Genomic DNA, 26,500 nt, shown 5'->3' on the forward strand with positions numbered 1-26,500 from the left:
CCGGGGGTACAGTTGGTCACGTGATCTGTGACGTTATTATAGCCAGCCCGGGGCACGGCGAGCCACAGGTGAAATGGTCGTCTTGGCAACGCGCGGCTGGCGGGCATCACGTTTTTATGATTAGTGCCCCGCCGCGGCGCCCCCGGCTGCCCTCACACGCCTTCTGTTTTTCTCACGAGATCCCGTGTCACAGGGATCGTCGCGGGGTCTTTGGATCATTTTGTCGCCTTTTCCTCGTTTTACTGTGAAGTCACAGTACTTTCTTCCACATTTTTTCTCGACATTGTCGTTTCCGAGTATAAAAAGTCTTATTTGCGAGTGGCATCGGTGTCTCGTGCGCACTCTCCAAGCAGTGGGTATTGTTGATGAAAATCTACGGTCAGTAATACGCAACAATAATGGGAGAAAGTCACATGATAGATTTGTGATTTACATTCAAGCCTTAGCGCGTCTATGGGATGGCAAATAGAGGGAATTGTATGGCTGCTTTATCTACTATATTGGAAAATAAACACGCTTCATCTCCACAAATTGCTATATAGTGACGGAGCCTCATCAGTTGCTATATATGTGATTAGATTCGCGCATATCCTAAAAAGTTACTCAGAATTAAATGTTGCATTCAGCCTGTCCAGAACGACCAAGTGTTTGATATCATGTTCAGAATGCAGAGAAAAACAAAACAAAGATCTGCTGTAGAATACACATGAGGTACAAAGAAAAGCTTCAATTAAAAAAAAAAACAGTAGAAGCGATGGATTTAGTCAATTGATTCGTCCAATATTGGACAGCGTTTCATTTACGCAACAGATTTCAACAGACAGACGGTTTGTGTTCTGGATCAAGGTATGAGTGAGACTCTAAAAGTTGCGCAATTGAACAAAATGCGTTTCATATATTGCCATTCCTTTCACTAAAATACTATGGTTTAGACAAGTTGAGTGATATCACACACACACACACACACACACACACACACACACACACACACACACACACACACACACACACACACACACACACACACACACACATCCTCACACTTTCGCGCGCATAAAACACACGCGTAGATGGACGTTTTCACACGCTCGGGAGCTTTATTATTCATCAAGAAATGGTTTAATCAAGGAAGTGGTTAGACCCTCTTTATCGATCGTTATTATTATGTCAGGAGGAGGAGGAAGAGGGGGAGAAGGAAAGGGAGAGGGGGGGGAGGGAGCAAAGGAAGATGAATGGGATATTTATTTTTACTTATCCTCACTCTCCTCTTCTTGTATATATATATATATATATATATATATATATATATATATATATATATATATATATACATAATGTATGTATATATGTATGTATATGTGTGTGTGTGTGTGTTTGTGTGTGACATACGTACACCCGAGCGTACACCCGCACACATAGAAAGACATCCTCGTTCTCTCTCTCTCTCTCTCTCTCTCTCTCTCTCTCTCTCTCTCTCTCTCTCTCTCTCTCTCTCCTCTCTCTTCTCTCTCTCTCTCTCTCTCTCTCTTTCTCTCTTTCTTTCACTCTTTCTCTCTCTTATTTTCACTCTCTCTCTCTCTATTTCACTCTCTCTCTCTTATTTCACTCTCTCTCTTTATTTCTCACTCTCTCTCTTTATTTCTCTCTCTCTCTTATTTCTCTCTCTCTCTCTTTATTTCTCTCTCTCCTCTCTTTATTTCTCTCTCTCTCTCTTTATTCTCTCTCTCTTCTTTCTCACTCACTATCTCTCTCTCTCTCTCTCTCTCTCTCTCTCTCTCTCTCTCTCTCTCTCTCTCTCTCTCTCTCTCTCTCTCTCTCTCTCTCTCTCTCTCTCTCTCCTCTCGTCCTTCTATCTACTCCTTTCTCTCTCTTTTTTCTCTCTCTCATTTGCAAGATTGGCGATCCACTGAGCTGTGAGTGAACAGACAAGTTAACAAGACTGCAACAGGCTCCTCACACTCCCTAATTTGCATAGATGATCCACAGTGACCTCACCTGAGCGTGGCGGGTTGGGGGAGAGGGGGTAGGGAGGAGCAGGGGGGGTGGGGGGAAATGGATGCATTGGGGATAAAAGAAGTTGATGGCGGGGGGGGGGGGTAGATAGGGAGGTTTGTTTCTCGCTGTTTCTGTCTCCGTTTTTCAGTTTGTTTTCCTGTCTGTCTATCCATCGGGGCGTTTTTGCTCTATACATTGATATTTATTAAAGTTTGAAAGAAAGGCAATAAAAAGAATAAGACCAACAATAAAGATTAATAACTACATAAGCAATGTAATTAAATATATTGATTTGTAAAGGTAATTAAAATATATCTAAGTTATATATTAGTGAACATAAGAAACGAAAATGAAAAGCCAAATAAACAACGATGCAATATTAGCAGTTTTATATTATTAACGTCAGTGCATATTTTACACATGGATGTTTCGTGGCATTTAATAGCTGTGGACGTGTAATGTTAATCTGAATATTTAAGAAATTATGATATACATCTGATGTATTTCATATTTATAAGTTTTTGTATTTTAGTTGTTTTTATTTTATATTGGATATTTATTTACTTATTCTCTTGTTTACTTATACTTATTTATTTGTATATTTTATTTCATTTTTATATGAAGAAGGAATCGTTTTTTTATTTTTTTATTTTTTATTTTCTTGTATATGTATTCTTTTCATGTTTTTATTTTCTCATATATGTATTTACTTGCATACTTATTGACTTTCTTCTTTACACATCTATATGACGACTGAATCTATGTTTTCCTTTGTTTTTATTTTCTCTAATGTGTGTATTTCTTTACATACTTATTTACTTTCTTCTTTATATCACTTTTATGTGACGACTAAATATTTTTTTTGTTTTTATTTTTTCTCTAATATGTGTATTTCCTTACATATTTACTTTTTTGTATCACTTTTATGTGACGATTGAACCATTTTTTTATTCTTTATTTTTTCTCTAATATATGTATTTCCTTACATACTTACTGACTTTCTTCTTTATATCACTTTTATGTAACGACTGAACCATTTTTTTTTTCTCTAATATATGTTTTTCCTTACATACTTACTGATTTTCTTCTTTATATCATTTTTATGTGACGACTGCACCCATTTTTTCCCTTTTCTTTTTTCTCTGATATATGTATTTCCTTACATTTTTATGCGACGATTGAATCATTTTTCCCTTTTCTTTCCCAGGGCGAGGACAATATCGAGTACTTCCTCGGGCTGACTCCCTCGGGCGTCATCGTGCTGAGGAACAAGGCCAAAGTCGGGAACTACTTCTGGTGAGTTGGTGGGCCTGGCTGCGCGGCGTGGCGGGCGCTGTTGGGACGGGGTGGGTGCCAGTTTTCGGCGAGGGCGTGTGTGTGTGTGTGTGTGTGTGTGTGTGTGTGTGTGTGTGTGTGTGTGTGTGTGTGTGTGTGTGTGTGTGTGTGTGTGTGTGTGTTTGTGCTTGTGTTGTGTGTGTGTTTGTTTGTGTGTGCGTGCTTGTGTTGTGTGTGTGTGTGTGTTTGTGTTGTGTGTGTGCGTACGTGCGTGCGTGCGTGATAGGTTGGTAGGAGCTCTCGGTTCGGAGTGTGTGTGTGTGTTGGTTGTAGAGTGCTGTCTGTGAGGGGTGTATGCTTGTTTTATAATTATTTTTTTTTTACTCGGATTTGTGAATTAAAGTATTTGATTAGGTGGACACACGTGCGCGCGCGCGCGCACACACACACACACACACACACACACACACACACACACACACACACACACACACACACACACACACACACACACACACACACACTCACTCATTATCTGTTTATCTGTTTATACCTTTGCTGTCCCCTAAGACAGACACACACAAAAAAACATCCTATTTATACAGGTAAGGGGTGCGGGCAAGAAGGTCATATAACCGGCTGGGTGATGAGGTTCATGATGCGGATCTGGCAGCGTGGCCATATCTGTCATTATATATTGTTTTATTGCTTCCTTGTGGACCCATTTACCGCTTTTATTGAGCTTATTACCATTATCAGACGATCTGGTTCTTCAAATAGAAAAAAATATATGTGAATCCGTTTTCTTTTTTTTTTTTTTTGGCGGGAACACAGCGACATCGACAATCCTTTATGAATGGGAGTAAAAATGTGTTTCAGTCCTTATTGTCAAGGATCTCGACAGCAGACAGAATTTTAGAATTTTTTAGCTAAATATCATCCAGAAATTTATTTTTTCAGGTTCGATGGCATTCGAACGACTTCTCTTCCGGCGAATCAGCGATAGTTTTGACGTGTTCGATTCCCTAGTCGACCGTGCGCGGGGGTTCGGGTCCTCCTAATCCAAATTAAGGCGCAGAGGACGGGGTCACTGCCTCTATAAAGGTTTTATGTCATCTATAATCAAAGTCTCGCGAGTACCCCAAAATTTAAGTCCGAACGGATCTGTAGGAGACGTTGTAAATTATAATTTATTTAAATTGTTATTGAAGTTTAATGGAAAACCGTCGTCGCTAGCTTAAGGACATTTTTAAAGAGTTAGTGAACTCTTCAGAACGAGTTTAGAGGGTATGAATGTCTGCAAGAACTTCGCTCGATTTTTTGTTTGTTTGTGTGTGCGTGCGTGCGCGTGCGTGTGGATGAACGTTCTTTGTTTATAACGCCCCAAAACCTGGCGACACTAGCGAGCATGCGAAGCTATTACTCGTATCTCTTTCACGCTCAAAGTACTTACCTGTATCTTTGTTACCCATTATAAGAGAAGTGACAGTAACCACCACTCCCTTCGCCAGATGTACACGCCATGGCTTGCCCTAAGTGCTCTTCCACTTAACGCCCCCCCCCCCCTCCCTCGCGCACGCCTTCCCGCCTCCCTCCCTTAACAGGGGCTCTCGGCCCTTCCTGGCTCTGTATTTCGCTTTTTGTATCTATTGTTTTATCTATCGCTGATTATCGCCTGTAAATTTTGAAACGGGTATAAACCATCAGCCTGTATACTTAAGTTTACCACATTCTTATATGTTTAAGAATAAATGTTCTTGCCCATTTGTTCTCTTCGATCGCACTGACAAGGAACGCGTCAGCTTCCTTGTAGATTCGTAAGTAGATTGCCTTCGCCCCTAAAACACCTCTCCCTGGGCCGTAGCATCCTGAACATAAACTTTTATCACAATGCAGCAGTAACTTTATCGCCAGTTTGTAAAAAAATAAAAAGTCGAGATTGCAGTGCTTGCCACGGGCTTATCTGTCTTTATTGTATGTAGAGTCATTTGTTTTGTCGTATTCGTAACTTGCTGCCCGCTATTGTATTTTCCGTCACTATTTTTTCATTATTAAACAAACTTGATAAAAAAAAACGACGCCCCGTGTGGACACTATAACATTATCCTCCTATCTCATGTTTTTATTCAGTCCGTTTTTTCTGCTTTTTTCCTTCTTTACCGCTATCACAGTAATTAGTGCTGAATAAATTATATTTACGTTCCTCCCGACTTTAGAGCTTTCATAAAATAACGCCCGCTTATCGGATAGCGGAAAAAGCGCTCTTTGTAAATTAGCGGTTGAGCAAGTCTTCGCTAGTTATTGTTAATGGGTTTGGCGTTCTCGCATGCGAATCTTTCTAGTTATCGCGCTTCGTTATTGTCTTTATTGCAGTGCAGCGTCACTGCAACTTGCTGAGACTTGCGATCGAGCCATTCTGCCGTGGCGTTGGTCTTTCGTTAAATTATGTATTTTTATTATGATTATTATCCTGTTTTTAGAGTTAGCAGCTTTTGTGTGTGTGTGTGTGTGTGTATGTGTATGTGTATGTGTATGTGTATGTGTATGTGTATGTGTGTGCGCGCGCGCGCACTTCCTAATGCAGCGTGTACAATTAACAAAGAGCATCATGTGTTCTGGCAAACACAATGCACTTAAGCACACAGGCAGCTTTTACTAACAGGCCATATATGTAAGATGAGAGATAATACAGTACTTAAGCAGTGATATAAAATGCGGTTTCTCCCCAGGCCGAGGATCTCCAAGGTGTACTTCCGGGGACGTTTCTTCATGCTGAGGGTGCGCGACAAGAATGTAAGTCAGGATGTGTATTTGGCGAACACTTTCATTTCTTGGCCTTGGAATATATGCGGTTGTTGTTTCAGTGTATTCGGAAATTGTTATTATATCATTGTTATCACCACGATCATCATCAACACTATTATCGTTGCCATCATCATCAGCAACTTTTCCTCCTCCTACTCCTCCTTCTTCTTCTTCTTCTTCATATTCTTCTCCTCCTCCTCCTCTTTCTCGTCCTTCTCTTCCTTCTCCTCTTCTTCCTCCTTCTTCTTCTTCTTCTTCTTTTTCTTCCTCCTTCTTCTTCTTCTTCTTCTTCTTCTTCTTCTTCTTCTTCTTCTTCTTCTTCTTCTTCTTCTTCTTCTTCTTCTTCTTCTTCTTCTTCTTCTTCTTCTTCTTCTTCTTCTTCTTCTTCTTCTTCTTCTCCTCCTCCTCCTCCTCCTCCTCCTCCTCCTCCTCCTCCTCCTCCATCACTATCACCACCACCATTACCCTCACTCCCGTCATCACTATCGTCATCAATCATCATCCTCATCCTCATCCTCATCAATCTTCATCCTCATCTTCATCCTCATCCTCATGATGTTGTCACCTTTCGTTCTAGAACTCCGAGAACACGTACGGCTTCGAGACGCCGAGCAAGGCCGCGTGCAAGCACCTGTGGCAGTGCTGCGTCGAGCACCACGCCTTCTTCCGCCTGACCCAAGCCTCCGGAAATTCCCCCGCGGCCATTTTCTCGCTGGGATCCAAGTTCAGGTACAGGTGTGTTCGCGGTGCCAGACGGTGCCATCCGCTGCCGGGAGGAGATATAATGCTTTTGGGTGCTTTGGCTGGTTTGGAGAAAAACTTTGTTTAATGTATTTTTTTGGTTGGATTTTGAATAGGTTTGTAGTTTGCAAGATGTGATGCATATTTGGTAATGAGTGTAGATAAGTCATAGTGAAACGCTGTGTGAAAAATGCAATATCTAGTTTTATTCTTTCATGAATTTATATCTGTTTCATATCACAAAGTGCTCGCAGGAGTCAGAAGACTTCACATACAGCACATTATTGTCTGAATTCTCAGTCATCGTGCAATTCCCCCTCCCCCTTCAGCGGCAGGACAGAGAAGGAGGCGGCGCAGGAGGCCAAGGTGGGCGCCAGGACCCAGCCGGAGTTCACAAGGATGCCCAGCAGAAGGTATCAGCGCCGCATCGTCGAAGGAGCCCAGGATAGTAAGTTAGGCCTATTTAGTTTGCATTGCTTGAGCCCCGTTCTCTCTGGGGTTGCGGGCTTATTTTATTTTGTGTTTTGTTTTGTATTCTCTGTTCTATACGTCAGTTTGTTTTGGTATCATTTGTAGAGGTGAATTTGCTGCGTAAGATGCGAATTAGTTTCTAATGGAAAGCAAAAATAACTTTAAGGTTTGTTTTGATTCTGGAAATTGTTTTTCTAAGTAACACTTCATTTCATGCTTCCCCACTTTCCAAATTTTAGCATTTACAAACATGTAATTACCAAATTAAATAGCGATTACGCAATTAGGAAGAAGGACAGAACGAGATGACTTAATGACTCTCTTCTATTGGGTAATTATAGATAAGGGCCTCAGGTGGCGTAGCATTTAAAGTTCAGATTTTAATTCAAGTGTATAATTAGGGAAAGTACTTGTCGAAATGTGTCGAGATTCGAGACTTAAAAGTAATTTGGGGAGCTTTCTTCCAAGAGATTTTTCTTAGTTTCGTTATATTCCTTTATTTGTTTATTTATTGTTATTGTTTTATTGTAGATTTTCATTACTTCTGTTGTCCTTTTGTTTTTATTGTTGTTTTTCGATGGACACGGTGAAAAGGTGAATTACTGGGGATTTTTGCTGTAGTTTTGTGATAATTTATTCCTTTGTGATAAATGATAACATTAAATGAACTAAGATTGATTCATATTACTGATTATTTATACTTTATGTAGCAGGATGGCCTTCGATCGTACAATATAAACTTTATGATTTATTGAAAAAAAATGTCGTGTTAGATGCGTTGAAAGGTAAATAGTGTGTTCAGTTGTGAATAAAAATGTGTTCGGGATTCGAAATTTATGCCTAATGCTCACAATCTTCTCTTCATGCAACCGTTCAGAACCTTTTAGGTGTTGGATTATAACGAAAGGTGAGTGGTTCGTTTGCGTCGACCGCCTGTTGTGTGTTTAGGGTTTTTTACATTTTAATGCATTTTTCATTTATTATTACTATTTATTACCGATTTCGAGAGGAGGAATAGATAGTCTTTTTTAAGTTTCCCCCCAAAAGGTCAGTATTGCAAAAGAATTAACTTGCAACTAAGATTTAAGAAGAAAACGGGGAAACCGTATTATTATAGCGTGCCCGAAGCATGCGAGATAGACTTTGCTTACCTCTCGTGACGGCTGTGACCTAACGTGTTGGGCGTGACCTGTTTCAGCCCCGCGAGTGGAGGACGTGGAGGTCAAGCCCGAGACCAGGAACACCGTGCAGCTGCCAACGCCCGTGACCTCGTGAGTATTGGTCAGCTGAGTCGCTTCGGCGTTGGTGCTGTTTTACCTTTATTTTTCTTATTGTTGTTGTTTTTATATTATTTTATTGTTGTTATTGTTAATGGTGTTATTATTATTATTATTATTATTATTATTATTATTATTATTATTATTATTATTATTATTATTATTATTATTATTAACGTTGTTATATCATTCCTGTTTGATTGGCACTGTATTGGTAATTGCGCATCATTTGTACTTGTCTTATGTATTGTATTCTGACATATTCTTATGACGCTTCCCTTTCTCCCCCTCTCTCTGTGACTCTCTTTATCTCTCACTCTCTCTTTACACCCCTACTCCCCTCTCCCCTCCCCCTCCCAGGGTGTCCCACATGTACAGGAGCGCCTCCCTGACGCTGGCCCCCCGCAGCGACTCCCCGCGCAGCACCCGCTCCGCCCCGTACCCCGCCGGCGTGGCCGCGTCAGGAGGCGGCGGCAGCGTCCTCAACAGGTCCTCGCGCGGAGAGTCGCCCCGCTCGGTCCGGTCCGCCGCGCCCGCGCCCGACTCGCACTCCTACAGGGTGTCTCGCCGCACCTCCAGCGTCGACAGCCAGTCGTCCGTCGACTCGAGGGGACATCGCAGGTACGGAGAAAATTTTGCTTTTGATAGTGTATTTTGTTATTATTTTTTTACACCCATGTTATATATATTTTTTCCTACTTGCGTTCATCACACGACCCAAGAATTCTTGTTCATGGCTCCTCCCCCTCCCCCTCCCACAGGCACCGCAGGAGCCGCGGCAGGTCCTCAGATGGCGAGAGCGAGGCCAGCAGTAAGTGCTCGTCGCGAGGGCACCGCCGCCACCGCCACCGCCACCACTCCGACGACTCCGACCACCACCGCCATCGTCACCGCCGTCGCCGCCACAAGTGAGTGGTGCTTGCCTTGTCTTTGTTTTCGTTTTCGGTTTGACCGTGTTTTGGAAGTCAAATCTACCAATTTAATATTAAATTTTTGAACTCAACATTTTCTGTCGCTAAAAGGAGGAAATGCTATAACAAAAAATCCCACCCTAAAGTTCTCTCTTCTCCCTTCAGGTCCGGCGGAGGCATGGTGAACGACGCCCAGTGGGTGCAGGCACAGGCCAGCCAGGGCCAGGTCCGAGGCAACACCGCCACCGTACGAGACTTGACCCATAAGAGCGGCTACCAGCCCTCGGGCCACGACACGGAGGCCGACTCGCACCACCACCAGCACTCCAACAAGAAGCGCCACAGGAAACACAGGTGCGGAGTCGCGAGGGGATGGGGGTGGGGGGGGCACGAAAGAGGACGTGATGAGCCTAACGAACTAAGCAAAAAAATATTGTATTCAAGAAAATGGCCTGGGCATTGTTCGCTATTAAAAATGGGATTTTGAGTATACATGGTTGCGACGAAATCCGTTTGAGCAGTGAGGGGCGTAGAGGTCACCAAGTAAAAGGAAACGCAGTGTCAAAATATAATACCTTATTTCGGGGTCATCAACGTTATCAAGTTGCCATTTAATCCTGATCAGTCATATTGCCCATTCCAGGTCGCGATCTAGGTCGCCCTCGGAGGCCAAGAACAGCCGGTTGCCAGACGAGCTGCGGCGACACCTCGAGTTCGAGATGCAAGGGACGCAGGGGCTGACGGAGGCGGAGCTGAAGGAGATCCCGTACACCAAGGTGGAGACGGCGAAGACGATCAAGATCAAGTACACTTCGCCCAAGACCAAGCGGCACAAGAGTCCCAGACGCTCCAAGAGGTGAGTTTCTCGATTTTCTTTAATGGTAATTATCTCCGAAAATAAAACCTCGTACACACCGAGATACTACTTCGCACAAGGGTCTCTGGGCAGTTTCATGATTGCCTCACAAGTCCCCATATACCCAGAGCGACTCACGCAATTGTTGCGAGGCAGTCAAGTCGGAGACTGTTGTGCGATTTTTTCCTCATGTGCACGAGGCTTTATGGGATTGCTTTAATTTAATTGTTATAATTTTTTTAATATTAATAATCATACTGACTTACTGATACTTATTTTTGTTGTCTTTTAGTCAGCTTTTTCAGCTTTTCGTTTTATTATGGTACATAAAGACAACCATTAGATTTTTGACAGAACCTAATACCGTTCTTTTATGGTGTCACTAGCAATTCCAGTGACAGGAAAGCCACCCCGCCTGCTGACGGGGAATCCCCTCCCCCTCCGTATACTCCTTCGCCAACAACAAAGACAAACACCTTGCCGAAGGTCACGAAGGTACGAGGTCGTCTTGTGTTGTTTACCATGTCTGTTGACTTTCCCCGCCATGAATATGGAGTACTATTGCAAATATTGATTTCAAGTAACAAAATTGTTACATAAAGGTATATATATCCATCTGGCTGTGTCTGTCTATTGGTGTGAGTGTGTGTTTATGTGCATGTCTCTGTGTGTGCATGTTTATGTGCATGTCTCTGTGTGTGCGGATGTGAATCCATACAAAGTGTGCATTTTTGAAATGCTATTTCCCGTGCAATTCCAGGAGAACGGCGGCGATGGAGGGCCTGGCGTCAGGAATCCCGAAGGAGGGATGGTAAACGGCACGCTGCGCCCCCCTGGACCAAGGTACATCCTCCTCATGCAAGATCTCTACGTCTAACCTTCCTAGAATCCCTCCCTTCCTCGAATCCTTCCCTTCCTCCCTGGCTCATTCTCCCTCTCCCTCGAGACCTGCCAGCTGATCCCTTTATCTCTGACCGTATCGGCACTTCACGCCTCGGACTCCTACGACTCGGGCCAGTTTTTATGCCTCTTAAGCAGGGAATTTACTCCCGTGCGCTGTGTGCATCTCATCAAGAACCGACAGGGTTGTGGTCTTTCTCTGCTGCTGTTCCCCCAAAAAAGACAGTTTTAGTGCTTGAGATAATCACGTTTAGTCGTCCGGAGGCGCATTCGGTGGCTGGTGTTGGAAGCTTATATGGAAATGTTGCTCTGTGAAGATGGCTGCTGTGATAGAAACTTCACCCTTAAGCAGTATTGGAAGGTTTAATCAGAACCCTCGTTAATTTAAGATAGCATAACCTTGTGTACCAAGGAACAGTGCTGCTATTGTGCAGGCTGTGCATAGTCTTAAGTTGCTTCTTTAACTGTTTACTAATATAACTGTAACAAATATTCATTCACGACAGTCTATACAATAGTAACGGCAAGCATGCACATATCAAGGGATGTCATCCTGTATGTAACTTGACCTTTAACTAAATGCTTTTCTACGTAATATTATCGTATAGGAATTACATATAGTATTCGCACAAATTACTCCCAACGAATTAAGTATTTCAGTGATAAAATGAATCACCTGTGATATTTGTCACTTATGCTTACAAAATACATCGCCCTGTGCATTCAGGATAACGGATACACACGACCCAAGCGATGTACAGTATCCCCATGTCCGACTGAGCGTGTTGTGTGAATCTCTTAAGACAGGAAGTGTGTTGTAAAGCAAGGCTTAGTATTATATAATAACTTTTGTAATTTAAGGCAACTGCTAATCAGAAATATGCTTTAATGGGAGATTTTTTATTTCATTTGGTTGATTGTGTTGAGAATTCCCAACCGATGTGTGTTATCTTTTGGCATCTGTTTAAGGTGATTTTAAGATCTTGAGTATTTCTCAGTTTGTATCGTTTTCAAGAAGGATCATTTGTCATCGTAAGCCTGTGTTTCCTTGTATTTGTCAAAGTAAAAAAAAACTTTTTCCAATAAAATGACGATTTATTTGTATTGTTTGTACACGATCGTAAAAGATCACACCCACCATCATGAGAAATTTAGGGTATGCTAATGAGGATAAATTTCAATCAATTAATCACTGCATCGTTTTTTTTTTTATTCGCGAGGACTTGTATAAACCAACACTCTTTAAAGTTTTTACAAGCACTCTGGGATTCAGAGGTAAGGAAGTCATCGTACTGCCTTCTGAAGCTGCAAGTTCTACCTTTTTATCAATTGTTTTAATTTGGTATAATTAAAAGTCTGATTTTTGCTTCCGATTCACTTTTCGTTGGCTTTAGTTTGTTGTTGTCCTTTTAGTGTTTATTTTTTACGGAAGGTATTGCCTCCGAAAATGCTCTTGCCCAATTTCGATTTAGGTTTTGCTTTCGGTTCTCTCGCCGTTTTCATGTATCTTTTGCATTATGCATTAGTTCTTTTTGTTACGTAGAATAGTCTGTGTATATATATGCATGTTTATTCTTTACTGTATATTGTTGATTTGATTTATTTTACATGCAGTATTGTGACCCAGTTATATATATATATATATATATATATATATATATATATATATATATATATATATATATATATATATATATATATATATATATATATATATATATATATATATTTGTGTGTGTGTGTGTGTGTGTGTGTGTACGCGCACACTTTTGCATATTATATGTCAGTATAGTTAAGCATAAATGCATTAGATACCTGACCTCCGCTTCCCTTCCCAGGTCCGTGCAGGCGCCCACAGTGCCCACCTCCCTGATCAAGAGCCCCGAGGGCGGCGTCGGCACCCGCGGCTCCACCACGGACTCCCCCAGCCAGCGCAGAGGCCACGCCGACTCCACCAAAACCCTGCGCTCCGTCAAGACTTCGACCTCCAACACGACTGGTTCCTCTACTCCTGGCTATGGGTTGGTATTGGGAGATGCTGAGTGCTTAGGGCCATTGTCTGCAGTCTACGTGTGCTGTGATTGTCATGATTTGCCGTCGAATGATGTATTTTAGGAGACTGTGTAGTGTTTCGCATTGAAAAGTAGTACACCTATGTCATTTTATCACTGCAATAAAAAAATGAATCTTTCAGTAAACCGATACCGTGGACAAGATTTTTTCTGCCATTTTGCTCGTTGAATGAATTTAGTCTGCTCTCTTTCCTCATTTCCCCCATTTATAAACCTTAAAATAAAAATAAAATCCATAGAACTTCATCTTACACAAAGCTTATCCCTCAGCTATAGCAGTTCCCATAAACCTGTGATGGTGAACGGACCCAGCGTGAAGGCCCTGGTCACCAGCAGCGCCAACACAGCCTCGCCAACACTCCGTCGGGAGGCCGCAACACCCGAGCCTCCTGCCTTCCTGGACGACGCCGGCGGGGGCTTCGTGTCCGGCAACGGCTATGTCCCGACGTCTGCGGCAATCTTGAAAAATGGTGTCAATGACAGAGGCTCTCATTTTACTGCTGTTTTAAAGTGAGTATTTCTTTTTAAATTGCGTTTTTTATAGCTATCTCTACTTTTACTGGAATTAACTGGTATTTGGAAATAACTAGCAAATATTAATGTTCTCTGTTATGAGTGGTTCTCTTTCTTCCCACAGACCTCAGCCGAGTCCTCAATCTTCGGTGACATCAGGCATCAGCGTTGGTAGCTCCAGTGTGAGTATATCTGCTGACTCTACCCTCACCAGCGGCTCCCACAACCACCATAACCTCCCTGACACCACAACCAACTCCACCCACCACGACCATCAGATGCCTTCACCACCCAACAGCCCTGACCCTGACCGCCAGTACCACCACCAGAATAGCTACGACCACCATAACTATGAAAACTTTAGCTTCGACAACCACCATCTCCACAGCAATGACTGCTCGACCATCAGTGACAGTCCAGAGCCCTATTACAGCAACTTTCCCCCCAACCATCACGACCTACACCAACAGCCAGTCTCCCACAATAAAAGCCTGTACCCAAGCCTTGAACCCTTGACTCAACACTCCACTAACATCCTTATTCATTACCACGATATAGAACGTCTACACCCATCTCTTCCCCCTTCTTCCTCGTCTTCATTATCTTCCAGTAGTCAGCCTATTCCAAGACCCAGAAGCTCTATCATATCTTCTGTTCACAGTAGTGAGTCGTCAACCCACATTGTCCAGAATTATGGTCCCTCCACTAGTGTTTCTAATTCTACCTCCACTGGCAGCCAGTATAGCACTAACTCTTTGCAGAGATCCGGAGCACGTCCTCAACAGCGTGGCTCTAGCTATGGCCTGTCGAGGGGGATATCTCCTCCTCCACTTCCCTCTTCATCTGTGACTACCTCCTCCTCTTCACCTGCTCCTTCCGGTTCTTCCTGCGGCACCAGTGCTACTCTCCCGCGGCCCACAGGTACCAGCCGGCCGCTCATGAGAACCACTGGCTCCCAAACCAACATCTTCCGCACTACAGCCTCGCAGACTAACCAGACTAACCCGGGTCAAAAGGCTTCCTGCAAACCCCCCCATTCCTCTTCCTCCAACAAAAAAGAATCAGATACAAGTCAAGGCATCCAGACAACCAATGGGACTAACCTGGCTCACTCTGCCCTACACTGGAGGGTCTATAACTGGGATGCCTACAGGGAAGAGGCAGAGTGGTCTAACTCACTAGGTCGTCCCGTCAAGAGAGCTGAAAGGGAACAAGTAAGTATCGCGCACTCACACCGCACTATGCTAGTCTGTCTATCTCGCTTCCCGTGTTCTTAGCTCGTAGTTTCTCCCGCTCTCTCTCTAGATTCCTTACCTAAGTACGTTTTCTCCCTCGCCATCCTTTCCCTCCCCTTCCCCTCTCCATCCTTTCCCTCCCCTTCCCCTCTCCATCCTTTCCCTCCCCTTCCCCTCTCCATCCTTTCCCTCCCCTTCCCCTCTCCATCCTTTCCCTCCCCTTCCCCTCTCCATCCTTTCCCTCCCCTTCCCCTCTCCATCCTTTCCCTCCCCTTCCCCTCTCCATCCTTTCCCTCCTCTTCCCAATCCATCCCTTCCCATCCCTCCCCCTTTCCATCTCCATCCCTTCACTCTTTCTCTTCTGCCCTCTCCCTCTCCATCTCTTTCCTTCATCTCCCTCTGTATCCCTTCACTCCCTTCCCCCCCCCCTCCCTCTCCTGTGCAATTCTTCCTCTCCTTCCACCTCCCCCTGCCCCTCCATCTACCGCGCCTTCCTTCCCCCTCCCTAACCCTCCTACGCCTTCCTCTCCCCCTCTCCCGCTCCTTTCCCACCCTCTCTTTCGCCTTCCCCCTCCTCTTTCCCTTCGCTCTCCCTCCCCTTTTCCTTTGCTCCCCCTCCCCCTCCCCCTCCCCCACTCCCTCTCTCTTTCTCCTGTACTTTATAACTTTTCACCAGCCTCTGTAATGCCTATAGTCCACTTTAGCACAGCTAAATTCTGATTATATTGCACCAAGCACATCTTTATATACTACACAGTCTGCAAAAACACCTGCACAGTTAGTTAAATGCAATTTCCAAATGCAATACTTCCAGCACGACCTCAAACACTACCTCAGCAAGACTCTAAACTGCCTTCTACTTGGGAAGACCCGTCACGAGTTGACTTCCTAAATACAATATGGCAAAGCCTTCCTATTTTACCAGTAAGATTACACCAACACACTGAATAACATTGATAGGTATTATTATTATTACACTTGATATTCTTTGAATGAGAAATATAATTAAGATAGTATACAGACACCTTCAGGAACACCAACATTGTCTTTTGAAGTCTCTCAGACCAAAACTTCTTTACTATGATTATCTGCTTTTGTTGCTCACACTGGTTGGAAACCTTAAATTCACATGGAGACTAAAGAAAATAATCCAGATATTTAGTCTTACACTGGATTTTCATAAGCTATTGTGTTTTCATGTTTCAATTCACTTTTGCTCCATGCGAGCTTAAGGCACCTGAGCCATGTGTTTTGCAGCAGTTGAATTGGAAGTTAAGGCCTTCTTTTGTTTATCCAACAAGCAGCACTGGCACCTTTTTGTTATGGCATATAATTTTTCACATATTATAGTTGAAGGCCCTTATTCATTCCTGTTTGTGCACAGTCTGTAACTGCAAGTAATTGACGCTTTATGACAGCTGTAGCATTTATGATTATGTTTTGTTCTTATCTATAGTTGATGGCCAGAAAGGACAAGAAGCAGCGGGTAACAGAAACCGCACATACATCATAGGTACTATCAGTAATACTTTCAACATTGGTTGAAATGTTGATAGTTAATTACCCATACTACTAGACAAACAGATTCATAAAACCAGTGACATATAAGCCAAGCTCTTTTTAAGATGGATGTAAATTTTCTTCCTGGTACCTCTTGCCATTTACTAAGACTTCAGTCTTTGCATTAGGAAATAATGTTGGAAAGTATTAAAGTTATTCAATTTATGATATCAGAAGACTTGGCCTTTGACCTTTGTAAATATATGACACTTTTGACACACGACAATCATTTACCCAGCTGCTTCTTTGTCAAAATCTTTGTGCCTCCACCGCCATGTCTCCCCCTGGCCAAGCACCACCACTACCACCACTGTCCACAGCACAGCGGCTCTTGTCACCCCCTAGCTTAACCCCTGTACTTGCATGTGTTCCATCACCCCCTTTAAATTCCCTGATTGGCATTGCTCCGTCATCCCCATATAACCCCTGTTTATGCCTAACTTGCGTCCCTGGACTGAAATTATCCATCATGCTAATGTTACTTTATGCCTGCATGGGACTTAGCATTAATATACAATTCCATATGAAATAGAAAATCATTGACTAATATATCCCAGCGATTCACATTGTCACTAATCAAGAGCAAGATGTCTACAAGGCATCAATATATTTTTTTTCTCAAGAATATCAGTAAAGTGGATTTATCATGGCATGAAGGAACTCAATCCTAAGGGTCCTTGTTTGACGGATTCCCAAATGGGCACAGCCATCTTTGTATCCCACGGAGAGATTGCCACAGACAAGGTAAGCCAGAGAAGCTGTGGGCAGGGCAGGGTAGTGGGCAGTGACTGAGGACACTGTTATGTTGTTCACAGCACAGCGGGGTTGTGGGCGGGCATACGCGCAGGGGCAGTGCAGGCAGCTTGGAACTGATCCTCGGGCCGCTTATTCAGAGCGCCATGCAGTAAGTATGAGGTCACTTCCTGGAACAACTGCTGCCTTGGGTACGAGAGTCACTACTGGTTGGGCCATTTCCCACCATGAGGCAGGGGCTCTGCCATGGCAGACCCTGCGGTGAGGATGTTTCCATTGATCTCTTGTATAGGCATTGACAGTATAATCATTGATATGGGTTATGGTAATTGAAGTATATTAACGTTGGACCTACTTGCCTGGTGTGACCAGGAATAAAAAAAAATCAGTAATACCACAATCAGTTCCGCATTCCTCATTTTCAATAAATGTGTGCACACACCACCTGAGCCGCAGTAGCGCGCATATACATACATGATACACAATTCCCTTATAATATATAATAATCATAATCCCCCCCCCCCCCATACGTGCAGGAAAGAGGAATGAGGATTGATTGGGTAACAGTTTTGATATTGCATACAAAGTAGAAAGTTGTGTTTGCTCAGTTTTGGCTACATTCAAATAAGTGTATTTTTTGTTTCTATGTACAAGTAACCAAACTACTGTATTTATTACTTATAATGTATTGTAATAAAGTGTACACTAACAAGTAGAAGTAGGAAGTTAACAAGTCAGCAGGTGATGCTTTTGGTCTCAATCATAGAGAGAAATGAGAAATCACTCGTTGTCTTTTAACATATCAGGCCTGGGCTATCACCTGCCCCATTCGCTGGACAGGAAGCCTGCGTTGTCCAGCCACACAAGTAACATTATCACTCTGAAATTCCTTCCTCCACCTTCTCTCTCTAGGGTGACTCAGACTTCTGACTTTAGACTGGAATGAATGACTAGGGACAGTATTGTAAAGCGTGCATACCTTGCCATTAGAAGTTGTTTGCATGTTGCATCAGAGTAATGTTACTGCATGGTATTTCATTTGTTCAGTAAGCAGTGCATGTATTTTATTTATTTTTTTCTTTCTTTGGCTGATTGACATTTATTACAATGAATACATTTCATTGTTTATAAGCAATAACTTGACTAATTTAAATTGTCATAATTTAAAAAATATATTACAATTGTGTAAGGGTTCTAATTTTTTTTTACTCTAACGAACTAAATAACTGGTCACCTAATATATATATATATATAATTAGTTGGAGTTGGTATATGTAAATATGCTTTATGTAACACTTTTGCCTGTCACAGTGCAATATGCTGTATCCTGCAAATTAATGTGATGTTTGCAAAGGGAGTTGTCATACCATGTATTGTTTGTCTAAACACTTGAAAAGCTTTGTCTCGTCATTAATAGCAATCTTGGCCATTGATTCCTTTAATTTTCATGTTGCTTATTTAATGTTGTAAACTATCATACTGTGCCTGTTGTACAGTGTAAAAATGTTAATGATTAACAAGTTATCTATATAATATCACAAAAAATCAAGAAATGTATTCAAAGAAAATTTACCTAATCCTTAGCATGGAAGATTATCTTAATGTGTAGTATATTAACACTTAAAATACTGATTAAACAGAACGTTAGTTTGGCAATATATGTAATATCTGATGAATTCATGAAATGGCTTTTTGCATTATATAAGTGAATTATACATTTTCTTGGTAAATGCTTATGTATCCTCCTTGCCTGAAGTATAAATATTAAGACAGTCCATTCTCCAACAGACATCAACTGCGGTAATGAGTGACACAAATGGCTACATCAACTCCTTCGACCAGGGATCAGTCAAGATCAATGGGTCCCACAATGGCGGCTCATACATGGATAGCATGCACATAAATGGCGGTGGGAACAAGACATGCCTCCCACTCAATGGCTACTCTACAAAGGGCAGTGGGATTATTGGACCTCTGTCAAGTGAATTTATCCCAATAACCAACAATAAGATCAGCAGCCAGATGAATAATGGAAATAAAGGCCATCAGCTCAGCAGCTTCCAAAATGGCCGCACAAATACCTTTGACCAAGAATATATTAGTGGATGTGTGTTGAATGGTCATATGAAGGACAGTGGAAACAGCACTGGGAACTTCAGAACCTTTGGCAATGGCCACCTAAATGGTTTTTCAAAGGTTTCTCTCAATGGTCACGTGAAAGACCACTCCAGTGACTGCTATGAGGTGGAAAGTAGCAGCAGTAATAACAGTAAGAATGTAATGTTCAAGTCTGATAAATCACAGTTGAGGAACAACAAAAATGTTGATACAAAGGTTAGTGGAAACAGTGAGAGCGATAACAGTGGAAGTGATGTAACAAATGGTAAAGCCAAGAAAGGTGAAGCAGGTGATGAAATTAGCACTGAACTGTGATAGTTGTGTGTTGTTCTGTGTGTATATAGAGTTTATATTTTGTTACTGATTTTATGAGCTGTAAATGCCTTGTTGTAAGTGCCAAATGTTGAATTGAAATTTGAGAGTTAATTTAACATAGATAAGGATGGTAGCATTAAAAAAAAAAAACATTTCTACAAAGTAATGTTATGTACGTACATAGATCTTTTAGTTGGGGATGTACAGTAGGCAACTTGTAAATATGGTGAACTCAAGTAAAGATTACAGTTAAGATTTGGTCAGGTAAGGCAAAAATATTTCAAATCAGCATATATTTATATATATGCATATGTATAGGTATATATTTATATATGTATATATATGTATATATATTTATTATGTGTGTGCTGTGCCCTAAAGAGGTTTATGTATGTATGACAAAAAAGTAAACATTCAGTTATTGCTTCTCATGGCAGTGGTTTGCTAGGATCTCTAAGCAGTCAGCTCTCAAGGAACGTTAGTGACCGCTTAGTCTTAGCTTTACTCATGTTCTAACCCATCTCCATGGCCAGACCTGACCAACTTTTTTCATCATTTCTGATCTCAAGAACTCCCAGAAACCCAAAGTTCTCTCCTTTCCCCTTGCAAGGGAAGGTTGATGTAGAGAAACAATCACTAATTATGAAGTAGGTTAATGCAAGAGGACTAGGATGGATAACAGTAAATGTGATGGTGGTGTTATGTAAATATAGTAGGCTATCGCGCTACCTCGTGTTTGAAATTTTGTTCACATTCATTGTAGCCTTTAAAATCTAGTTTATATGACCTAGAACTGTCTGCTTCTGTGCTATCATATCATGTAAGTAAAATTAGTTTTCTGCCTCTTTTTACAGTCTAACCCCTACTTATTATAAAAGCTCATTGGCTTTACTATTAAATGTTGCAAATGATGCATCATCATTGATAATTGCGAGTAGCAGCGAGAGTCATGTATATTCAAATAAACTACACAAGCGGGACATGTTTCTTGGATCTTGCACTTGTAAATATGCTATATAACCTGCACTCTTTATATCAAAATTTGTAGGTAGTTGTTCAGTTGAAAACTGATTTTTTTTTGTCACTGGTTGCAGCACCAATGTGTGTCCTGTAATATGTACAACATATTTTTCTTTCATTCTTTCTTCTTTATAAGTAACTTTATACTAACATTTTATCATGTGGCTGTGGAGTTCATGTAATATGCAATTTTGTGAGCCGTAGCAGGCGTCATAAAAGTAAATTTAAACAAAATTGAAAAAAAATGTTCATATAATTGTTTTCTCCTGTTATAAACAGCTGCACCATGCCTGTAGCATAGAAATAAACACTACCTATGTTATTCCATCTTTTTATTAGCCAGAAACTTGTAATGCAGAATACACCTATCTTTCATTGTAATGTTCATTTATTTCATGACAAAGCTCATTGGTGCTGCTTTCTAAAAGAAAAAAGGAACTGTTTCATATATTTATAATTGTCTTACTATGCCAAGATATTAATAAGCTTCTTATACTTGGCAGTGCATTGAAGCATAAAATAAGTAATCTAATGCTGCCAGGGATGGCATGTGCATACATGCCATGCCCAATGTGTTTAATTTAGAAATTGTTTTACATATAGGTGGTCCCACCAATGAGCCACTGACAAGAACAACCTGTCTCACCTGTTTGCCCTTTGCCTTGATTTTCTATATTTTCCCGTATCTAATTTTGCTGTTAGTAATATCAATATCAATAACTCTTTATGATGTTTAAAATAAAAATAACAGAATCAATATTGATAACATTAGTAAAAAAGCATTTTCCCATAAACTCTAGGAAAGGTGAATTCAGGTTATGCCCCAAAGTATACTAATTGACTCCTTTGTGGCTAAGCACTGTCAGAGTAATCTATGTGTATAGACATTTCACAAAAAATACTACAGTGAACAGAGCATTTTCCTGGGGACATTGGGTTAATGGCACTGTCAGCCAAATTAAGTATTAATAAGAAAATATTCATCATAAACTTTTTTTTTCAAATCAAAATGCTTTTTAATTATTGTGATTTTACATCTGGACAAAAAATAAAAAATAAAATTGCATTCTACAACAGAATTTGAGTGGGCAACATTATTCAAATCAATGAAATATCACTGAAATAATCCTAGTATTTATTACATGATATAAGCAAAATTTATGGTAATCTCTTACCTCTTTTACTCAGAATATCTACTTATTGCCAGCCTCTACATAAATTCATGCACACATTTGCACTATTTGGTTACCCAATCAGATCCTTTCCTGCTTTTCTACCACCCACAAGGTTAGTTTGAGCAACTAATTTGACAATTGTTAAATTCCACATTCCTACTGTTACAATAGTATTGCTAAATATAGCTTGGTACCACAAGGGCTCTACAAGGATTCTGACTTTATTCTGAAATCACCTATATTTTTCCGAGAAATCCCTTAGTACCTGTATAGAGAAATGTACCTCAGTTACATAGCTTACTACAGCTACTCACACATTCAGTTGAGTATATCAGGCCAGCTGTACTGCAGTCAATTATTGTATTGCACCTGAAAGAGAGGTGACTAATCTTTATGACTCAGTATTTATGTATCTTCTGAATAATTAAATGTCCACAAACTAGCAATTAAAATATCAATTGACAAACAACAAGCCTATACTTACCTCAGAATTCACTTTCACTGTGCTCTTTAGGCTTCCATAAAGCTTTCTTATCTTCAGTCTTGCACATATTTCTTTTACAAGGTCACTGATATGGCCTTGTCACTTCAGGTCTTTAAATTCATAAAAAATTGGTCCATGTGTTTGAATAGAGTAAATATAAAACAGCATTGATTTTTATAACAATTTATTACGCATAATAAATAACTGCAAAAGGGACCTGTTCCTACAAGATTTGAAACAACCTACAAATGTTCTAATTCAATAGTGTCCAACTTTATTTGATTTCCTATTTTGATTCATAAAATACATATCATTTCTGTTCAATAAAATAGAGAAGACTTATCTTAAAGAAAGCTTTGGAGTTAATCATTACAATCATCAGTATCATCATTCTATTATACATTTTAAGTGTTTTGTTCATAACCTTAGTAAAATAGTCCACAACTTGAAGCGACATGTTCCATGAAGTGTATAATATGTACTATAAATATTATGAGGATGGCATGTTCACTATGCAATATATGAGGATGGTACAAATGACTTTACAGCTGGTACAGTAATATAGGCACAAATCATTTACTATTTTGTAAGAATATGGTGACAGCCTTTGACCGCCTCACCACACTTGTTGAGCTCCTGTCAACAACTGCAGCCAGTGTCATTTGAGAAACCAGGGTAACTAGTCCCATACTTCCTCATGCCATAAGCTCAGCAACTGACCAGAAGTGATGCAGCTCTTTTACATGAATTAAAAAGTTAATCATATATGCAGATGCATGTGTATACACACAAACACACAAACACACACACACACACACACACACACATATTACATGCATGCATGCATATACATACACATACATACACACAAACACACACACACACACATACACACACGCACACGCACACGCACACTTGCACACACATGCATGTGCACATTAACAAGAGTGCACACATGCATCTGAGCATGCTTGCATACATACACAGACAAGTGCATGTATGCAAGCACGCACACACACACACACACACACACACACACACACACACACACACACACACACACACACACACACACACACACACACACACACACACACACACACACACACACACACACACACATATTACAAATATACTCATACATATAAATATATATATTTTATGTATATAAATAACATAAAAATATTTATCCATATATATATGTATATGTATATATGGAAAGAGAGGAGAGGAGAGCAGACAAAACAGGAGGAGTGGAGATGAGAGGAAAAAGAGGAAGAGAGGAGAGGAGAGAAGAGAAGAGGAGAGAAGAGAAGAGAGAGACAGAGATATGTGTGTCTGAGTGTGAGCACCCGCATGTGTGTGTATGTGTGTATATATTTGTGTGTGTGTGTGTGTGTGTGTGTGTGTGTGTGTGTGTGTGTGTGTGTGTGTGTGTGTGTGTGTGTGTGTGTGTGTGTGTGTGTGTGTGTGTGTGTGTGTGTGTGTGTGTGTGTGTGTGTGTGTTTGTTTTTGTGTGCGCGCATGCATGTGTGCGCGCATGTGCATGTTTGCTTGTGAGTATGTGTGTGTGCTTGTGAGTGCGTGCATGTGCATGAGTGTGTGTGCGTGCTTGTGAGTGCATGTGCATGAGTGTGAGTGTGAGTGTGTGTGTGTGAGAGAGAGATAGAGAGAGAGAGAGAGAGAGACATGTGTGTCTGTACATATTCATACATATTGTTACACCATTAATGGACGTTATTCACATCTAAACACTGATGATAAAAAATACCCTCGATATCATTATTATCCAAACGTATAAAAATATTGGCTGACTCTGCTTCCGATGGGCTTCATGCCTGGAGGATGGAAACTTTGATTCTTTGGCACGTTGGCAAAACTGCCCGTAGGTAAAAATTGCTTAATGAATATCAAGATAAAACACCAATATGATCTGATGTGTGTATGTAGCAAAGAAACACATGAATTTACTGCAGTTGCCAGTTTAGTCCAGGTGGTTTTCTGAACTACAAAGTTCCAACATAGAATGCCAGCCACATTTTGTTGACTTGTCAGCATTTCCCTCTGACTTTTCAATTGTCATATTATGACAGCAGTTACGGTTCAGTCTACCAATGACTTTTATATCTAAACCAAAGTGCTGTTGATTGCTGTAATTTACTGTATCAATAACAAAGTCCTCATGAAGTAATTTTCTCCTCACCGATCCCACCCATATATTTTAATTCCATTCACATATTTTGCCTTTATGTTTAGTGTATTCATTTCAATGCTGTAATCACCAAATGACAATGACATTTATGATGCTTTAAATCATTAAGTGGCAAAGACTTAGCTTGTCTACAAACAATAGCAAAAACATTAATGTCTGGAAGTAAACTGATTAGCAATCTTGGGCATCTACTCTGTTATACTTTAATGTGATTTTTGTGTGTATTTGGAAAGAATACAATCACTTAAAGTGACCCATTGTTAGCACACTCTCATAAGGCTGATCTTGACTGTATTGTCAGGAAGAATCTGGACCTTAATGTCACCTATTCAAAGGATCACATCCACTGATCGTGTAATTAACAGTTTGGTGCACATCAACACTTGGCACTACAGAGGAAGCAGTCTTTACATACAAGTGGAATATATAAATATATATAATATATTCTAAATATAAATTCTTATCAAATTGACTAGAACAGACTAGAAGGTACAAGGAGTTTCGGACTCTTTCAAAAACTGAACAGCATTATATGCATATAGATGCATGTCTGATAATCGTATCAACATTATTCAAAACTAAGTTACCTCACAAAATATTTCTCAGTCAAGGATAACATTGATTATATATCTATATAAATATGTATATATAATTATCATATCCTATATGTAATACTTTCTAAATCAATAATTATGCTAAAGCTGAGAGAGGAATGCATACTGTAATACAATGTTGAGAACAACAAGCAACAATTGAGAAAATAATAAAATACACTAACTAATATAAACATTAGTAATCACCACTAAAAGTAATGAAAATGCTACATATGAAACATACAAATGAAATTAACAAAAAGGAAAAAAAATGTCTACTGCTATAAACTGTAGGAAAATGCAATGCTACCTATAATGATGCTAACAGTGTTAAATCTGTATAAGCTCTTTATAAAAGTTATAGCCAGTACTCAACATTCAATAGAGCTATGTTTTTCAGTGGCAAAAATATATCTGGGACCATTAACAATAGAATCTTACAATGAATAAATTGCTCAACCTTAAAGAAAAGAATATACAGTTATTAAAATCTGTTATTGCCAATATATGAAACTGCTATAACTCATCTTAAAGTCAACCAGCCCGTTTATTGTTGACTAGATTTCCTGTGCGGAAACAAAGCCTATTAGAAAATGTCTTCCTTTATTATACACAGCACATTATTAATTCACCTACTGTGTCTCAGGAAAAGCAACCACCACATGTACATTTCCACTATTCTGTGACTTTGGAATTCATTATCACATACTTGTAGCTTTCTTTTTTTTTTTTCTTTTTTTTTTTACAGCATTTCATTGTGTTGATGAAGTTTGCATTAACTTTCTTTTTAGCTAGACTTTGAATAGCAGATTCTCCAAGCCCTCTACACCAGAGGAGAATGGAGAGCTTAACCACATTTCCTGTTTTGTAAACCAGACACACCTAATTACCCTGAATTTCATCACTCCTCATTTCATGTACATTACACACACACTTTACCAATGGGCTAATATTGCAGATGCACAGAAATAATGGATGCTAAGGCTTGCAGATGAACCAAGGCAGCTGGTCTGGAGATCTTCACATGGGGTGAAGAGTGTGCCATAACACAACTCCAGCTACATTATGGAGGGTTGACTCTTCAACAGAAAAATTCAATCTTCTGCCACATCTTGTATTCAGCTTCTGTGTTCTCATAAAACTGGATGGCCTGGAAAGCAAAGATTGGACTTTAAGAAAAAAAGAAAAAAGAAAAACAGCACTAATTTACATCTGTAAT

At 40.5% G+C, this 26,500-nt stretch overlaps 2 protein-coding genes across 14 annotated transcripts in view; one reads left to right on the top strand and one right to left on the bottom strand.

Moving 5' to 3' along the window:
- Positions 1-21,139, top strand: part of LOC113817422 (band 4.1-like protein 4) — a 287,974-nt gene extending 266,835 nt beyond the window's left edge. For 2 of the 9 annotated variants that reach the window (XM_070142554.1, XM_070142557.1), the window contains 17 exons: positions 3,203-3,291; positions 6,000-6,063; positions 6,653-6,810; positions 7,146-7,264; positions 8,165-8,194; positions 8,486-8,558; positions 8,925-9,185; positions 9,326-9,472; positions 9,641-9,829; positions 10,119-10,331; positions 10,718-10,826; positions 11,092-11,174; positions 13,070-13,252; positions 13,574-13,813; positions 13,941-13,998; positions 14,578-15,030; positions 19,153-21,139. In XM_070142554.1, the coding sequence (XP_069998655.1) occupies positions 3,203-3,291; positions 6,000-6,063; positions 6,653-6,810; positions 7,146-7,264; positions 8,165-8,194; positions 8,486-8,558; positions 8,925-9,185; positions 9,326-9,472; positions 9,641-9,829; positions 10,119-10,331; positions 10,718-10,826; positions 11,092-11,174; positions 13,070-13,252; positions 13,574-13,813; positions 13,941-13,998; positions 14,578-15,030; positions 19,153-19,797 (3,114 nt within the window). In that variant the 3' untranslated portion in view covers positions 19,798-21,139. Of the gene's footprint in view, positions 1-3,202; positions 3,292-5,999; positions 6,064-6,652; positions 6,811-7,145; positions 7,265-8,164; positions 8,195-8,485; positions 8,559-8,924; positions 9,186-9,325; positions 9,473-9,640; positions 9,830-10,118; positions 10,332-10,717; positions 10,827-11,091; positions 11,175-13,069; positions 13,253-13,573; positions 13,814-13,940; positions 13,999-14,577; positions 15,031-17,426; positions 17,516-19,152 lie in introns of all 9 variants that reach the window. The other 7 variants (XM_070142562.1, XM_070142563.1, XM_070142555.1 and 4 more) reach the window with 7 other exon arrangements.
- A 1,504-nt stretch (positions 21,140-22,643) lies between these two features.
- Positions 22,644-26,500, bottom strand: part of norpA (no receptor potential A) — a 260,031-nt gene continuing 256,174 nt past the window's right edge. For all 5 annotated transcript variants that reach the window (XR_011399775.1, XM_070142565.1, XM_070142568.1 and 2 more), the window contains one exon: positions 22,644-26,431. Coding sequence is in view for 4 of the 5 variants with exons in the window: in XM_070142565.1 (XP_069998666.1) it covers positions 26,363-26,431 (69 nt within the window). In the remaining variant the exon portion in view is untranslated. The remainder of the gene's footprint in view (positions 26,432-26,500) is intronic.

The sequence above is a fragment of the Penaeus vannamei genome, chromosome 29, assembly GCF_042767895.1.
Source record: "Penaeus vannamei isolate JL-2024 chromosome 29, ASM4276789v1, whole genome shotgun sequence".
Classification (NCBI taxonomy): Eukaryota; Metazoa; Arthropoda; class Malacostraca; order Decapoda; family Penaeidae; genus Penaeus; species Penaeus vannamei.